Source organism: Gymnodraco acuticeps, unplaced genomic scaffold (assembly GCF_902827175.1).
Source record: "Gymnodraco acuticeps unplaced genomic scaffold, fGymAcu1.1, whole genome shotgun sequence".
Lineage (NCBI taxonomy): Eukaryota > Metazoa > Chordata > Actinopteri > Perciformes > Bathydraconidae > Gymnodraco > Gymnodraco acuticeps.
Window position 1 is genome coordinate 2,744,647 of NW_022990981.1, and position 15,114 is coordinate 2,759,760.

Here is a 15,114-nt window from a genome sequence, read left to right on the forward strand (position 1 = left end):
GTAATTATTTGTCTCTCCCTGTCTGCCGCTAACACGCCTGTTCACTCTCCTCTCCGCTTCTCTCTGCCTGTATCGCTAATAATTCTCTTCACTCACTTTCCTCTCCGCTTCTCTCTGCCGCGCTCTCATCTCTTCTTCTGTGTTTCTCTCCCTGTATCGCTCACTCGTCTCTTTCGCCCCCTGTCGGCGGCGGTTAAAATAGAATCGCCCAGTCAAAATTGAAATCCCCTATTAATGTATTGATTATAGGTCCGGGTCCTTATAGGTCGGCGTCCGGATCCAGACCGCCTGTTGCCGCCTGTTGCCGCCTGTTGCCGCCTGTTGCCGCCTGTTGCCGCCTGTTGCCGCCTGTTGCCGACCCCTGTTCTAAATCATCAGTACATTCTACGACCATATTTCCTAGTGTGGTTCGGCTGCCATCGTGTGGCCTTCTGTAGGCATCGTACTTGCTTCGGCTGTTGCTTGGCTGTTGACCAAGTTCGGGGCCATCTTCGTGCGAAATTCACAATTCTATATGTGTCCATCTGGTGTCAATTTCAGGACAGTGTGACAGGGGCTTTAGGGAGAACACTTATTGTTTGTGATTGGAAAGAGCCAGCCACGAAGCACTGCTGTGATTGGTTGTTTTCGCTGCCAGTCAAGAAATGACGCTTTGTGATTGGTCAGCACCCGACAGCGCAACATGTCCCAAAACATCAGTTAGCTGTTAGCACACAGAGCTCACAGCTCCTCATATATGTTCAGAAACTGGACAAAAGTGAAACATGTACAAACCACAGACAGTCTAGCGAATACAGTCGCTGCTTTATTTCTATCATGTTGTTTGAAAAAATATATATATTATCATTCTTTTTTTTTCTTTTTTTGCCTAAATCCTACCGGCCCACATTTGTAAGTGTTCCGGCCACTACCTTTTTTTTTTTTTTTGCTTACCTAAATCCTACCGTCCCACATTTGTGTTCCGGGCTTCCGGCCACTCCCCCCACACACCCTGGGAGTGGGGTGTGTGGGAGGCTGGCTGGTGCTGGGCTGGGCCGTTTTGATAGGCTACCTATGTTCTATCTATCAGATAGTTTCACTTCCACATATCAGTGATATCAACATACCCACCACCCCATTTCCCTTCTATCAGCAGTGTTGCCAGATGGGCGGTTTTCCAGCCCAATTGGGCTGGTTTGGGTTGCATTGGGCTGGTAAAATTGGGCTTTGGCTGGTGGACAGAATTTAATCCCTGGACCACTTTTTCCCCCCCAGTCCGCCCCTGATTACATCCTAACGAAAGTTGATAGAATAGTGGAGCCAATGGTCAGGAACAGTAAGTTACATTATTCTAAATATGAGATGAATTCAATCTAATCTCACAACTCTATTTTGGTCAGATGCAATGGTGCGAGCAACAGTTTACTGTATGCAACTTAACGGCACCGGTGTATTTCATTGCAAAGATTTTCTGAAATTCACACATTTTACCTTTAACTTCCATAGTTTTATAATGGGGATCAGTCTTGCCTCCTCAGGTCCTCCATCAGGTTGCCAGGCAGTACTTAAAGGTGTATTTCATGATATTAAGTGGCCGCTGATTGTAGGAAATGATACACTATCAAGCTGTCCAATCACCTAGGAGTCAAGCTATCATGATTAGCTCCTACATCAGCCACATGAAACACCATGATAACTACCTCATGGCTGTGATAGTTAGTATACACCACATGCACAATCACATGGTAGCACTGTGACACTACAAGACTAAAACATGCATATGTCACCTGTCTGATAGCAGTTGAGTACGCAGTGAGAGGATAAAGTACCACACCAGCCCTTAAAGTCTTGATGATGACTTGCTGGAGGTACTTGTAACCTATTGGCCAATCACCAAGAAGGATATACTGTAACATATAACATGTAGATACTGTCTCATAAGGATACATTCGTAGTTTGCCAACAATATTTTCTCTTAGCAACTGAAGCACTATAAGCATTTTTATGGATACGGAGCAAGAGATGGAAAAACATTTACTTTTTCAATGTTTTAAATACATAGTTTGACATTGTGAAAAAAAGGAGCTTCAGTCAGGAGAGGAGTCAAAAGATCATCCAAAAATGTGCCTACCAACATCTCTAAAGCTTGGATCTAATTGTAATCATGTAACATTACTTAAGAGGCCACATTTTGTCAGGATGGATTAAATGTATAGCACACTGTTGCAGGTGTGACACTTCAACTCTAAACTTTATTTTGTACCCAGAGGACATTTGTTTTTTCAGCAGTGCATATTTCAATATATGAAAGACCGCAGTACAGTGAGGGGGAGGGAACGTGTCCTAAACACAAGTGGGCTAGAAGTGCAACACTGGTGACCAGTGTGCAAAAGCACAGCAGTAATAATATCTAGAACAAACGTATTGATTCATACAAAAATATATCCTAAAATCCTTACTTATGCCCTCTCAAGAGGGTTGTGCTGTCTGCATTTCAGAGACCCTGCCTTCTGTTCTTTATTTCTGTGCCATATACCAAGTCCTAGCAACCAGGTGCTTGATCGAATTCAATCATTCAAAGGCAAGCTATGAAAATGTCCGATGTACTGTAGCTCTGAGAAAAATGCAAATATAGCAAGGCGAAACAAGAGTGAATCAGGGGTTAGCCTTCGAGCACCGTAACCCTCATTTATGGGGAGAGGAGGTGACGACTTTGAATATTTAGTTTACAAAATGAAACTGACACATTCTTCTCACTGTGGCTTTGATTTGCTTAACATTTAAAAAAGGAATATGTGTGATGAAGCAATCAGACCTCGATGTCCTTGAGTCAGTTCTCTTCTAATGTTTTAATTGTGGTGTTTTCCCAGGTGTGTCTCCAGCTTCCTCAGCAGCCGGTACCGACAGGCGGCTCAGAGCTCCTTCACCGTGCGGGCCAGAGGCTCGGAACAGGACCGGAGGAGAGGGGGCCGCTGGGAGGGGTCTGAGGCCTCAGCAGGGTCAGGTCAGCCTTCATCTGCGGCCTCACCCAGTCAAGTGGACGAAAGGAAAGTGGATATGTTGAAGAGTGGATGCCTCAGCCTTTATTGAACAACTAACAGATGGAGTTTACAGAATACAGCAATCCTATGGGATTAAGCCATTCAAGATATCACATCGGCTTATCAGCGTGATATTTATGAGATCTTACACTTTATTACCTATCTGCATGGTGTCAAACATTGCTGTTTTCGTCCATGTCAAAGCCTTGCACTCTTTCTTCAGCGGGTATATTGTCATACTGCAAATTGATCATAAGGAAGCTAATGCACGCCGCCTTCAGGAGTGAGTTCAGGCTCAGGGAGGTAAAAAGAAAATGCTGGAATCACTCTCTTTCCTTAATGATGTCCACACAGTGACAATGGGGCGCCGCTCTGATTAGTGTCACCTGTCCTTGTGCATCTCATCAGCTCCATTATGGCTCCATCTCCCATGCTTCTTCTGCTAATTGAATAGCCTGTGAAGTGGTGACGAGGACGGGGGCGAGAGCAGCGTCTGTCCCACTGCTGCTTCACAAATGAGAGTGAAGCTTCCCAGTGAGACACTACTGAGGCTCTTAAAACATAAACCATTATCATACAGATGGAAAAGATGCAAACAAGTAGCCCTCATGTTATATTAGTGTCATATCGTCTACGGATTATGTTATCTGTAACAGCTTTCAATTGGCATCTAGTGTTTCAGAGGGCCAATATGCTGCACTGCACATTTCTTTAGTGTATCAGAATGAGTGTTAATATTAGACATAGGCAGAGGTTTGATATGTTGAAAATGTGCCTACTTGGAAAGGAAATATATGTCGTTCAGTACTCTGCAGCGGAGCTTGAGTTAGCACAAAGACAAGGGGGAAAAAAGCTTGGTCAATAGTAATAAAAGTCTAGTCTAGGACATCTTTCACTAATAAATCAACAATGCACACCTTGTTCGTTTCATTCATACAAAAATGAGAGTGTTAGAAATGGCAATTCTAGTATATTTCCAAATTGCCCCCAACATTTTTTTTTATTGTCAACATATCCCATACAAAAATGATGGTTCCATTTCTGATCCAGTGGTCACCTGCTGCTTGCGTGTTTGTCTGAGTATGTACATATTTGGTGGTTCTTGTTCTAATGTAGAATGCATTTGGAGGGACCTTCTGTCAAGGAATCACAATTTCATTTAGTTGGACAATCCCATGAGCTCCTGGCCTTAAAGACATAGAGAAGATAGAAACTGGCCTCCAAATAGGTTGTTTGAGAATGGCCACTAACCTCCAAATCTATGAGATGATTAAGACTGGTCCAAATGATGATGCTGCAGCAGAGAGGTTGGTGGATCAGTTCAATGATGTCCTCTCCCATTTTGCAGATGCAGCTGTTTTCAGGAGATTTTCCATGAAGTTTCTCTGGGTTTTTACCAATCCTCCAGCAAGGACTGTCCCACTTGCTTGACCTGCTCTCTTGATCCTTGCTCTGGAAACATCCTAGATTCCAATTAGGCTGTTTGCAAAACCGCCCCTTTAGAGATCAGACCACTGTGGAATCCACCTCTTGCTTTAACCATTAGGCAGTAGTGGCACGAATGAAACCCTTCCCCAAAGTACTTTGTTGAAGTGTGGTCTTAGGAACCTCAGAGGAACCGAGAGGCTGTCCAGAGAACACCGTACTGGACGTTTTCTATAAATCTTGCATAGACGCTCATTAAAGTCACAGTGTGTCCTCTAGATTAAGGTTTTGTGAAGATGTGTGGAAGACAAAGAGTTTGAGAATCTTCCCAAACAACAAGTCTAGGCATCAAAATAACTGAAATGATGTCTTAAGGCAGAGAAAATGGCGTTCTGCAGTGGTTGCTGTGAGTTCTCTCAGAAAAGAGTACACTCAAAGATAAATAAGATTGCAATGACAATGGGTAACATGAGAAGCACGGGAAAGCTTAAATGCTCCAATGGGGGTGGCCAGAAAGAAGGAAGAATGCTCCGTCAGTATCAGGCAGTGCTAATGAGCTAAAGGTTTATTACAGTGTGTGTGGTGCCTGTGTGAAGCCAAATAAGCGACCTTGAGGTTATGAAAGGCGCTATATAAATTGAAGTTATTATTATTATTATAAGAATATGGCCTAGACGGACTACAGGCACAGGTCCTTAAAGAGCCAATTAAAGGGAGTCTTTACAAGGTCATTCCAGTCACACACAGCGCCCAAACAAGGGAACATCTCAATCATTGAGGCCAGTCCCCGAAAAACTCTATGATTTTCAACCAACCAACATCACTCCTGTTCTTTGTAAAACCGTCGGTGGTGTTAAAGCTAGTCCTCAAAATACTCAAAATACTCAAGTAAAGTATACTTGTACTTTTCCATTTCCACTACAATTCAGAGGTAAATATTGTACTTTTAATCCACTACATTTATCTAATACCTTTAGTAACTTTGCAGATATACATTAATGATTAACAATATGATCAACACTTAAATAACACTTAGTTGGACCAAATTCACCAGCTACCCTGCATTAAATAAAGTTATTAAAATGAGTTCCTCCTTTACCAGTTTGATGAACACATCAATACATCAATAATTCTAATCAAAACATATCATACATATGATTGTGAAATGGCCCAGTTTGCTTAATAAGTACTTTTACCTTTTATACTTTAAGTATATTTAGATGCCAATACTTCTGTACTTTTACTTGAGTAACATTTAGAATGCAGGACTTTTACTTGTAACAGAGTATTCCTACACTCTGGTACTTTTACTTAAGTGCAAGATTTGAGTACTTCTCCCACACCTGATGGTATGAATGTTGCCCTGCTTTGATATGTAAGGATTTCATTGTGTGGGTTGTTGTTGACTCAATGATATTGGGGTTAATAGTGGTGTTATTTGTCTTTCTATCTGACAACCATTAGTGGAACAACACCCGACCCCTTCCTCCTCCTGTACGCAATCATTTGAGATGAAAGTGAGGGTTTTTAATATGCAGATGACACGGCCTTAGTTGGCCTTTGTGTCTGGCACACACTCTCTTCAGGCTCGGTGCAAGAGAAACAATTCAATGTTGATTGCACTTAAGATATAATCATTTGTGCCAAGCAGGATTTCAGAAGAAAGCCAAATGTATTTGACATCATCGCACAGACTGACGACCAATTTAACTGAAAAGATGAACTATATTTAAGAAAATGCACACATGGCTTTATTTCGTTAGAACACAACGGGCAAGTCAGTGAAAATGTTTACAAAACCCTGGTTGAGAGTGACTGTTTGAACTGCGAGCTGCAGAATGAGATGGAAAGGATAGTTGGCATCGCCAGCGAAATAATTGGGACGCCCCAGCTTTGTGAGCTATGAAGCATCAGGACAACAGCATTCTCAATTTCATATTCAGACCATTAATATACAAGCAAACAACTATTTGCCATGTCAAAAGAGAAAGGGAGGCTTTAACCAAACATTGTTCCAAGAAATAATTATATTCCAAGTACAATCAGCATTTTAAAGTTTAAAAAAATGACAGATCTTGCCACAAATCTTCCGCCACAGTATTTTGTTTAAGGCTTAAAGCTGTTTAAGGTATTTACCTGTGATTTTCTTTTTGAGCACTGTAGTATAAACTTTACTTTCTCAGTGGTATATTGTAGCCAGATGTGTTCTTTATAATACTTGTTTTATGTTACCTGTTGTTGTGCCGCTTTAATGTGTTGGTGTGCCACCAACAATTTTGCAGTATGGTGTACAATGCACTTGTATTGTATTCTCTTTTAAACAAAAATGTTCCTTTACAACTACCACAATAATGATGTGATGGAGAATAAAGACATTTTTAAAGAGTATACTCTTTTTTAAACAGCTGTGCATTGTAGTTTTAATAAAGCTTAACTCTTAACTGTCTTTTCTTCTTTGGGACTATTTTCAGCAGCGGATTAATCCACAGGTGGTGCTTTAGTGAGTAACTGGGGCAGCAGGAGGTGCATGTGGGATATATCCAAATGAAACTGCAGTGTGTGTTCACGGTACTGAAGGAATGTGGTCGGTGTGGCTCTTTCTGTTTGTAATAGTTTGGGAACACATTGAAGCTCTGTGCCACAGAGGAACAAGATACATCTGTGGAAACACAGATACATATTTTGAGCAGAATCATTTCACTTTTGGTTTTGGGCTTCTCATGGGATTTGTTGATATTGAGAATAATAAAGAATATCAACAGCATTATCCTTTGTGCATGGGTACAGCAAATGTGTTCATGCTCTTGAAAATCCCTGTTGTAATTTATGACATGTTGACATTGAGATTAATGGCTGAGAGCTCTCCTTGAGACAATTATGCAAAATAATCCAAACACAAACACTCTGACATCAAGTCCCAAACCATTCACCACGCAATAACCTGATGTCATCATCCGGGTCATTTTGTCCCCCAGTTATACTATCGTATGTTTGTTATAAATGTGCTGTAAATAGATTATCCTCTGAACTGTGTTTTAATGAAGTTGTAATATGAAATATCTGAAAGTCTGCCATAGACCATCATTGAACTATTACATGGTTAAAAAACTGTTGGTACAAATGAAAACGGGGACAGGTCTCTGTTTGATGTTTGCACTGACTACTCTCCAGGTCTGTGCGTTTAGTCAAAGGAACATACATAAGATATTTTCCAGATCTGCAAAGAAAACCTTGAAATATAATGAGCCTTTTATTTTGAGTGGATAAACAGTGGCAGCTGTGATGCAGGGTGGTGTTGGTGCTCTGCTGCTCTGCCTGAGCCGAGGACGCTAATATGGAGGATTCTGCTCCCTGTGCAGCTCATCCTCTCACCCCCCTCCGTCTCACCCCCCTCCGTCTCACCCCTCTCCGTCTCACCACTCTCCGTCTCACCACTCTCCGTCTCACCCCTCTCCGTCTCACCCCTCTCCGTCTCACCCCTCTCCGTCACACCACTCTCCGTCTCACCCCTCTCCGTCTCACCCCTCTCCGTCTCACCCCTCTCCGTCTCACCCCTCTCCGTCTCACCCCTCTCCGTCTCACCACTCTCTGTCTCTCCTCTCCATCTCACCTCTACGTCTCTCCTCTCCATCTCACCCCTCAGTCTCACCCCTCTCCGTCTCCCCTCTCTGTATCACCCCTCCGTCTCACCCCTCTCCATCTCACCCCTCCGTCTCACCACTCTCCGTCTCACCCCTCTCCGTCTCACCCCTCCGTCTCACCCCTCTTCGTCTCACCACTCTCCGTCTCACCACTCTCCGTCTCTCCTCTCCATCTCACCTCTACGTCTCTCCTCTACATCTCACCCCTCTCCATCTCACCCCTCAGTCTCACCCCTCTCCGTCTCACCTCTCCGTCTCACCCCTCAGTCTCACCCCTATCTGTCTCACCCCTCCGTCTCACCCCTCTCCATCTCACCCCTCCGTCTCACCCCTCTCCGTCTCCCCTCTCCGTCTCTCCTCTCCGTCTCACCCCTCCGTCTCCCCTCTCCGTCTCTCCTCTCCGTCTCACCCCTCTCCATCTCACCCCTCAGTCTCACGCCTCCGTCTCACCCCTCCGTCTCACCTCTCCGTCTCTCCTCTCCGTCTCACCCCTCCTATCACCTCTCTCCGTCTCCCCTCTCCGTCTCCCCTCTCCGTCTCACCTCTCTCCGTCTCCCCTCTCTGTCTCCCCTACCCCTCCGTCTCCCCTCTCCGTCTCACCCCTCCGTCTCACCTCTCACAGCAAAGTGACTCTCAGCTGTGTGCCACCTCAGCCCTTTCTATAGACACCACAGAAGAAGTCCAGCAGTATCCCCCCACTACCTGCTGAATGCCACAGCGACAGGACTGCAGAGGCTCCAGTGTCCCCATGCCTGTGTGGTTCTGGGCTTAATGTGAGCGTGTGGGGCCAGATGGACACTTTCATGAGTGTATGAGTGTAGATTATATTGCAGGCTATATCTGGGACTCCACATGGTACAGCAGACTGTAGGAGAGGCAGGTGGGGGGGGGGGGAGGGGGGGGGGGCATCTACACCCACCGACAGGGCACTGCCGCCATGACACACCTAAAGGTTACTGCACACAGAGGTGGGAGGAGTAGGTAGAAGTAGAAGTACTCAGATATTGTACTTGAGTAAAAGTAGAAGTACCAGAGTGTAGGAATACTCTGTTACAGTAAAAGTCCTGCATTCAAAATGTTACTCAAGTAAAAGTACAAAAGTATTAGCATCAACGTATACTTAAAGTAACGACAGTAAAAGTAGTCGTTGTGCAGATTGGTCCATTTCAGAATAATATATATGATATGTTTTATAATGATTGATCATGAAAGTGTTCTCAAAGCTGGTGAAGGTGCAGCTAGTTTGAATGACTTTGTATACTGCAGGGTAGCTGGTGAATTTACTCCAGGTGGAACTAAAGTCTGATTTAACACTTGATTATATTTCACATCATTCATCCACATCTGTAAAGTAACTAAAGGTATTAAATACATGTAGTGGAGGAAAAGTACACCATGTACCTCTGAACTGTAGTGAAGTAGAAGTACAAAGTAGTATTAAATGGAAACAAGTAAAGTACAAGTCTCTCAAAATGTGACTTAAGTACAGTACTTGAGTAAATGTACTCACCTCTCACAACGCAGCAGCAGCTCTCAGGTGTCAGCTGGGACTCTTTACAGATCCTCCATCCAGCAAACGCTTTCCCCAAAAAAATATTTCCCCGTTATACACAGTTTGAGAACAATACTGGCTGTGGTGTCTTGCTCAAGGACATTTTGTAATGTGGACAAGAGGAGCCACCCCACTCCAATGATTAATGGCCTACCTACTCTACCACCTGAGCAGCAGCTGCCCATAATATGAACATGCCACCACCAGCCACACATTAGCTCATAGTGCTACGTTCATTGAGGGCAGTGTTTATCAGCGGGTCAAACAGGCAGACTGCAGACCATAGAGAGTCATACTGTATGTCAAGAGAAACAATAAAACAATAAGGTAAGGGATTAATCAAGCAACAGTTATCAATCTACAGCTATTTTAATCATTGTTCAATCATTTCAAGAAGTATCACCTCAATCAAGCAAAACTTTATTATATAGCACTTTTCAAACAAGAAGGTAACAGAAAGTGCTTCACAAATCACAAAGAAAGTATACCCCTCCCCTTCCCAGCTAATAAATACCAAGTAAAACAAGTTGTTGTTTTTTATCACTTGAAACCAATAGAAGTTAATAAACACAGGGCTGAATAAAACAACAATAACATAAATAAATAAAAATAAAAATAAATAAGAACAGAATAAAAAAGAAAAAGGAACAAATATAAATGTTATAGTTAATTAAAAAAAATGTTAATAAGCCATATTAAAAAGGTGGGTCTTAAGTTGGCTCTATCTGCAGTAAAATCTAAAATTGAGAATTAATATGCATTCAAAACGCTAAGAGGCAAATCGTGATCGAATCATGAAGCCAGCAAAGATTCATCACAACATTTGCAGATATACAGGTTATTGTAGCGAAAAATGTAAAGAGGCCCTCCTTCACTCCATTGTAATGATTCCTATTATCTGACATATAATAGACTAAGCAGCAATTACAAAACATTACTTACACTGACAGAAACATCCTTTGTTGGTATCACAGCCACAATGAGCTTGTCTTTTTGCACTAATAAACATTTGCATATCATGAAAATCTTCCCATTCAATTAAAATCAAATCAAGTTTTATTTATATAGCACATTTATAAACTATTTTTGGTCGAGCCAAAGTGCTGTACATATAATAAAATTAGCCTACAGTAGAGACACTTTACAGCAAATACAACAGCACAGATTGTTCAGAATATCAGTATGAGAAAAACTACACCCTCTGTCCTTAGACCCTCACATCGTACAAGGAAAAACTTCCAGAGAAAACCCACAGTTTAAAGGGAACATGGGAGAAACCTCAGGGAGAGCAACAGAGGAGGGATCCCTCTCCCAGGACGGACAGACGTGCAATAGATGCCGTGTGTAAATCCAAGAGATAATACATTTTACAGCATATAGACCGAATGTTAGGAAATGCCTGTGTCTGTAATAAGAAGAGGAATCCACGAGGATGTCAGCTACAATCCTGTGGAAGCCATCAGGGAAGCAGCATGGCGAGACCCAAGGCAGGACCACAGAGACAGGTTCAGCCACGACCCGAAGTCCACGACTTAATCCAGAACTCAGGATAGAGGATCCAAGACACAGGACTACAGCAAGAGGATCAGCCTCGACTCCGGATCCCGGCGTAGATATAGACACAAAACAAGAACACATTTGGCTGGGTTAATCGGAACAAGAGAATACACAGACACAGACAGAGAGACGGAAGAACAAGCATTCCCTTAGAATAGGTTGAGGGCAAAGGGTAGCAAGTAAGAGAATAAGAAACATAGGTGGAGAGGCACACTCAGGGAACAAGGTCCCCACTGGAGCCTTAGTTGGAAGTTGATGAGAGATAGGGAGGTACACTGTGTCTACAAATCGTAACACCAATCACCAATCAATATACTCAATAAGATACTGAATGTGTTTCAGTAAAAAATGTGAATCTTCAAATTAAAATATTAAACGTATACATTGTCAAATTCAAAACATTACATTAAGAAGTAAAATTCTGGTTGCTGCCCAAATTATTATTAGTATTTATAATACGCCTGACAGATATCAGATTGAACTGATGCCAGGGCCTTTGTGAAATCAGAGCTCATTAGCCGAGTCCATATCATGATGCGCTCCATCAGGAGAGATGGACCTGGCTGCTGGGATCCAGAGTCACATGGCACAGCGTCAGACCGCATGTGAACACCAGATCTGCTTTGAAGCCCCAACACTCAGATCTGGATCCGCTTGTCAGAGAGCCAAAAGTCCCGGGCTGTGAGAGACGGGGGATCTGCTTTTCAGTTGGCTACCTGTTGAGGAGGATTAAACGAAATACAGATGGTGTTTACATATTTAACAAACGAAGGCAATCTCTCTTCTGATCCTGGAAAAAACATTTTCTACCATGAGAGGTTGTAGTTAGAAGTGGCAAAATAACTTGTAACTATGTTGGAAAAATGCCGCAAAGGGCCTCCTTGGAAGCCCCTAAACATGGTAAAGTTCCCTTTAAGGTGCCCATTCAGTAAAACAATTATTCTTAAAGCCTTCTATGATGCCCTTTAATGAAGAACATTTGATTAAAATCCCTCAAGAGTGCCTATAAAATTAAGAAAGCATGATAAATCTGGAGCATTTTTTTTCATTTTTACCTCTGCCTCTCACATGTTGAAGTCTGCCACTGAACTGTGGCTGTGAGGTAGTTTGGGGTCCTCTGACTGGTAGGTTGGTTCGATCCCAGGAGTCAACTTCCTTGGGCAAGAAACGGTGGGTTACGTATTGTAACCCTAGTTACATAAGCACAGGCGGAGCCCTCTACTGGACTCTATGGGTACTACCTCTCAACCATACTATGCGAGCATTCATCAACTGAAATATCTATAACCGTAGCCGGCCCCCTGGGGCAGGCCTACCTGAATGCGCGCGCAAGCCCACCGTATATAAGGCGGCCTCGCCTCCTGGCTGTCATCCCACACTTCTCTTCAGCGAGCAGCATAGGACAGACAGGGCCCTGAGTAGAGGGCTCCGCCTGTGCTTATATAACTAGGGTTACAATACGTAACCCACCGTTATATCTCACTTAGACTGGGATACATGCAATCATTTTATTGGAACGTGTCACAACAGATGCATCATACAGGGAGGAGGCGGGATTCGCCCTTGCATCCTGGGTGGAGAAAGTGACTCTCTCCGCCGGGACGCTTCCTCCCACCGCCAGTCAGCTTCTGGAGGATGGTGCACCCCACCCAGAAGCCCTTTGCTGAGGCGGAGCCGGAGCAGGAGCCTGTCGGCGTCGGTCAGCCCGTCCCAGCGAGTGCCGGTATTGAGCGGAGGGAGAGGGAGCAACGGGAGCCACGGGGGCTCTATACCGGCGCCTCTCTCTCCGTCTTACCACCGCCGGGCGCTCTCTCCCCCAAGGAAGAGCCTCAGGACGAGCCAGCGGCAGCATGCGGCTGAGCTGCGCCCTCTCTTCCTCCAAGCTACTTAAGCGCTGGGTGACCGAGGTGATCGACCCGAAGAACCCTTCCCTGGATACGGGGGCCCCAAGGAGATCATCCCGGTCCTTTTTGGACAGTGCGGTCAGACCCAGCCACAGGTGACGTGACGCCATTGTGGCCAGGGACACCACAGGTCCAGCTGCGCTAGCCATATCGTGGACCAGATTATTTCTCTGGCCCACGCCGCGCTCCGAATAATCACTCCCGTCCGGAGTCGGGGAGGCCCTGCATAATCGATAATCGGCGAGACACCCAACACGCCGAGATTACTGGCCGCTGCTGCCATCTGCGCCCCGAGCCTGAACATCTTATCCAGATAGGATTTCAAGGTCACGCGGCAGCAGGGTGCAGAGGCTTCCTCCCCTCTGCCCACCCGGCTGCCTGCGGAAGCAGATGGGCCGCCAAGCTCTCATCAAGGGGGGGAACACCGGGACACTCCGTGTCCGAGCGGCCCTGCACCCTGAGAATTCCCGCCCACGTTGCCACTAGAGCCTTTGTTCTCAGTGGCTGTCGCCACTGGCGACTCACCGGCCTTGGTGGCAGCGGCGGGGGAAGCGGTAAGCCTACACGCTCCGCCGCCATAGTCATCACCGCCGGGAAGTCATCACCGCCGGGAAGTCCTGCCGCGCAGACCTCTGCTGTGGATCCTCCTGGAGGCCAGGCCCGGAAGCATCAGACAACGAGGTGTTGTCATCGTCTTACTCCTCGACGAACGGAGCTGCCCGGCCCGCTGGCATGGCGAACACGAAGGGCACCCCAACATCCTGCTCCTCCATCTCCACCACCACCCGGTCCTCCGCCTCTTCCGGCGAGACATACTGCTCCTGGAAGTGCTCCAGACGCCGGCGGCGGCTGAGCCGCGGGATCAGGCGGTAGGCGTTACAGGCCGGGGTCTGGATCAGGCCGGCCGGTTCTCTGAATATTAGCTTCCTTGAGCAGGTGGCCCCTATAAATGTATATGTATAGCGCTTTGAGGAGACGTAAAGACTGGATAAAGCGCTGTGTAAAATCCAGTCCTTTTACCATGAACAGTTCTGGAGCATTTCTTCAATCATCACCATTTGGAATAATACCTTTCTCTTAGTGTTCCTCATGAGTCTCTGGCTGCAGACAGGAAGTCATGCAAGATGTTTTTTCTGGCCTGTGACAGAATCACATGTGACCTTGAGATCACCTCTGGAGGACGGAGGCTGCTCTCTGGGTTGAGTCTGATCCGGCGGGTCGACTTGAATAAATACAACTGAATTACCAGCTGCCGTTTGCGTGCTCCAGGATGCAGGGTGGCATGTGCACACCATTACAACAATGATAAGGATATCTGCATGGTCTGTGTTAAAGGAATTACACATAGCACACAGAGCCTTTAAGAGAGTCTGACAGTTGTGCGCACACTAGCAACTTAGTATGACATGAGAACGTGGCTGCAGAACGACTCGCTGCCTGGCCCGAGTCGGGGCCCTGGCTCACTGAGGAAACAAACAAAAAAGGACAGTGTTATTGTGATGCAAATGACCACAGTATTGTGCTTTAATAATGCACTAATACGTCCCTTTTGTGCAGATAGCATCACAAGATGCACAATAACACAAAATGATGTCCTCCGAGGTTCTTTAAAGCGATATCACATCAAACCCTGACACTGCAGGAAGTGCTTACTGCCTGTCCAACTGCTTTTGTCTCCGGCTTTGATAAAAGCAGATGAAGGATAGAAGGCTACTTTGAATCCTGGCCACTATAGGACCTCCCATTTGCATTATATTATGTATATTGAATTCAGCTCCATCCTAACGCTTGAATGTAAACTGAATTTAGGTCTTTGAGGAGGAAGTGTTGCAGCTTAAACGCAGGACACGTGGCAAGGTGTCCGATAACTGTGTCTCCACCTGTAATCTGATGCCGCTGAGAGGAACGATCGGCCTCACTTCTGCGGGGTGATTTATGATTGAGGACATGTTAATAAAAATATCAAAACAATCTGAGCTCTGGAGGGGAAGATACCGGTCCGCTATGTACATCAT

At 45.0% G+C, this 15,114-nt stretch overlaps 1 protein-coding gene across 1 annotated transcript in view; it reads left to right on the forward strand.

The window, feature by feature from the left end:
* The window catches only part of LOC117559064, a 144,277-nt gene extending 140,341 nt beyond the window's left edge, over positions 1-3,936 (forward strand). The window contains exon 5 of the mRNA XM_034235710.1: positions 2,850-3,936. Coding sequence (XP_034091601.1) covers positions 2,850-3,069 — 220 coding nt within the window. The 3' untranslated portion in view covers positions 3,070-3,936. The remainder of the gene's footprint in view (positions 1-2,849) is intronic.
* Positions 3,937-15,114: the final 11,178 nt, after the last annotated feature.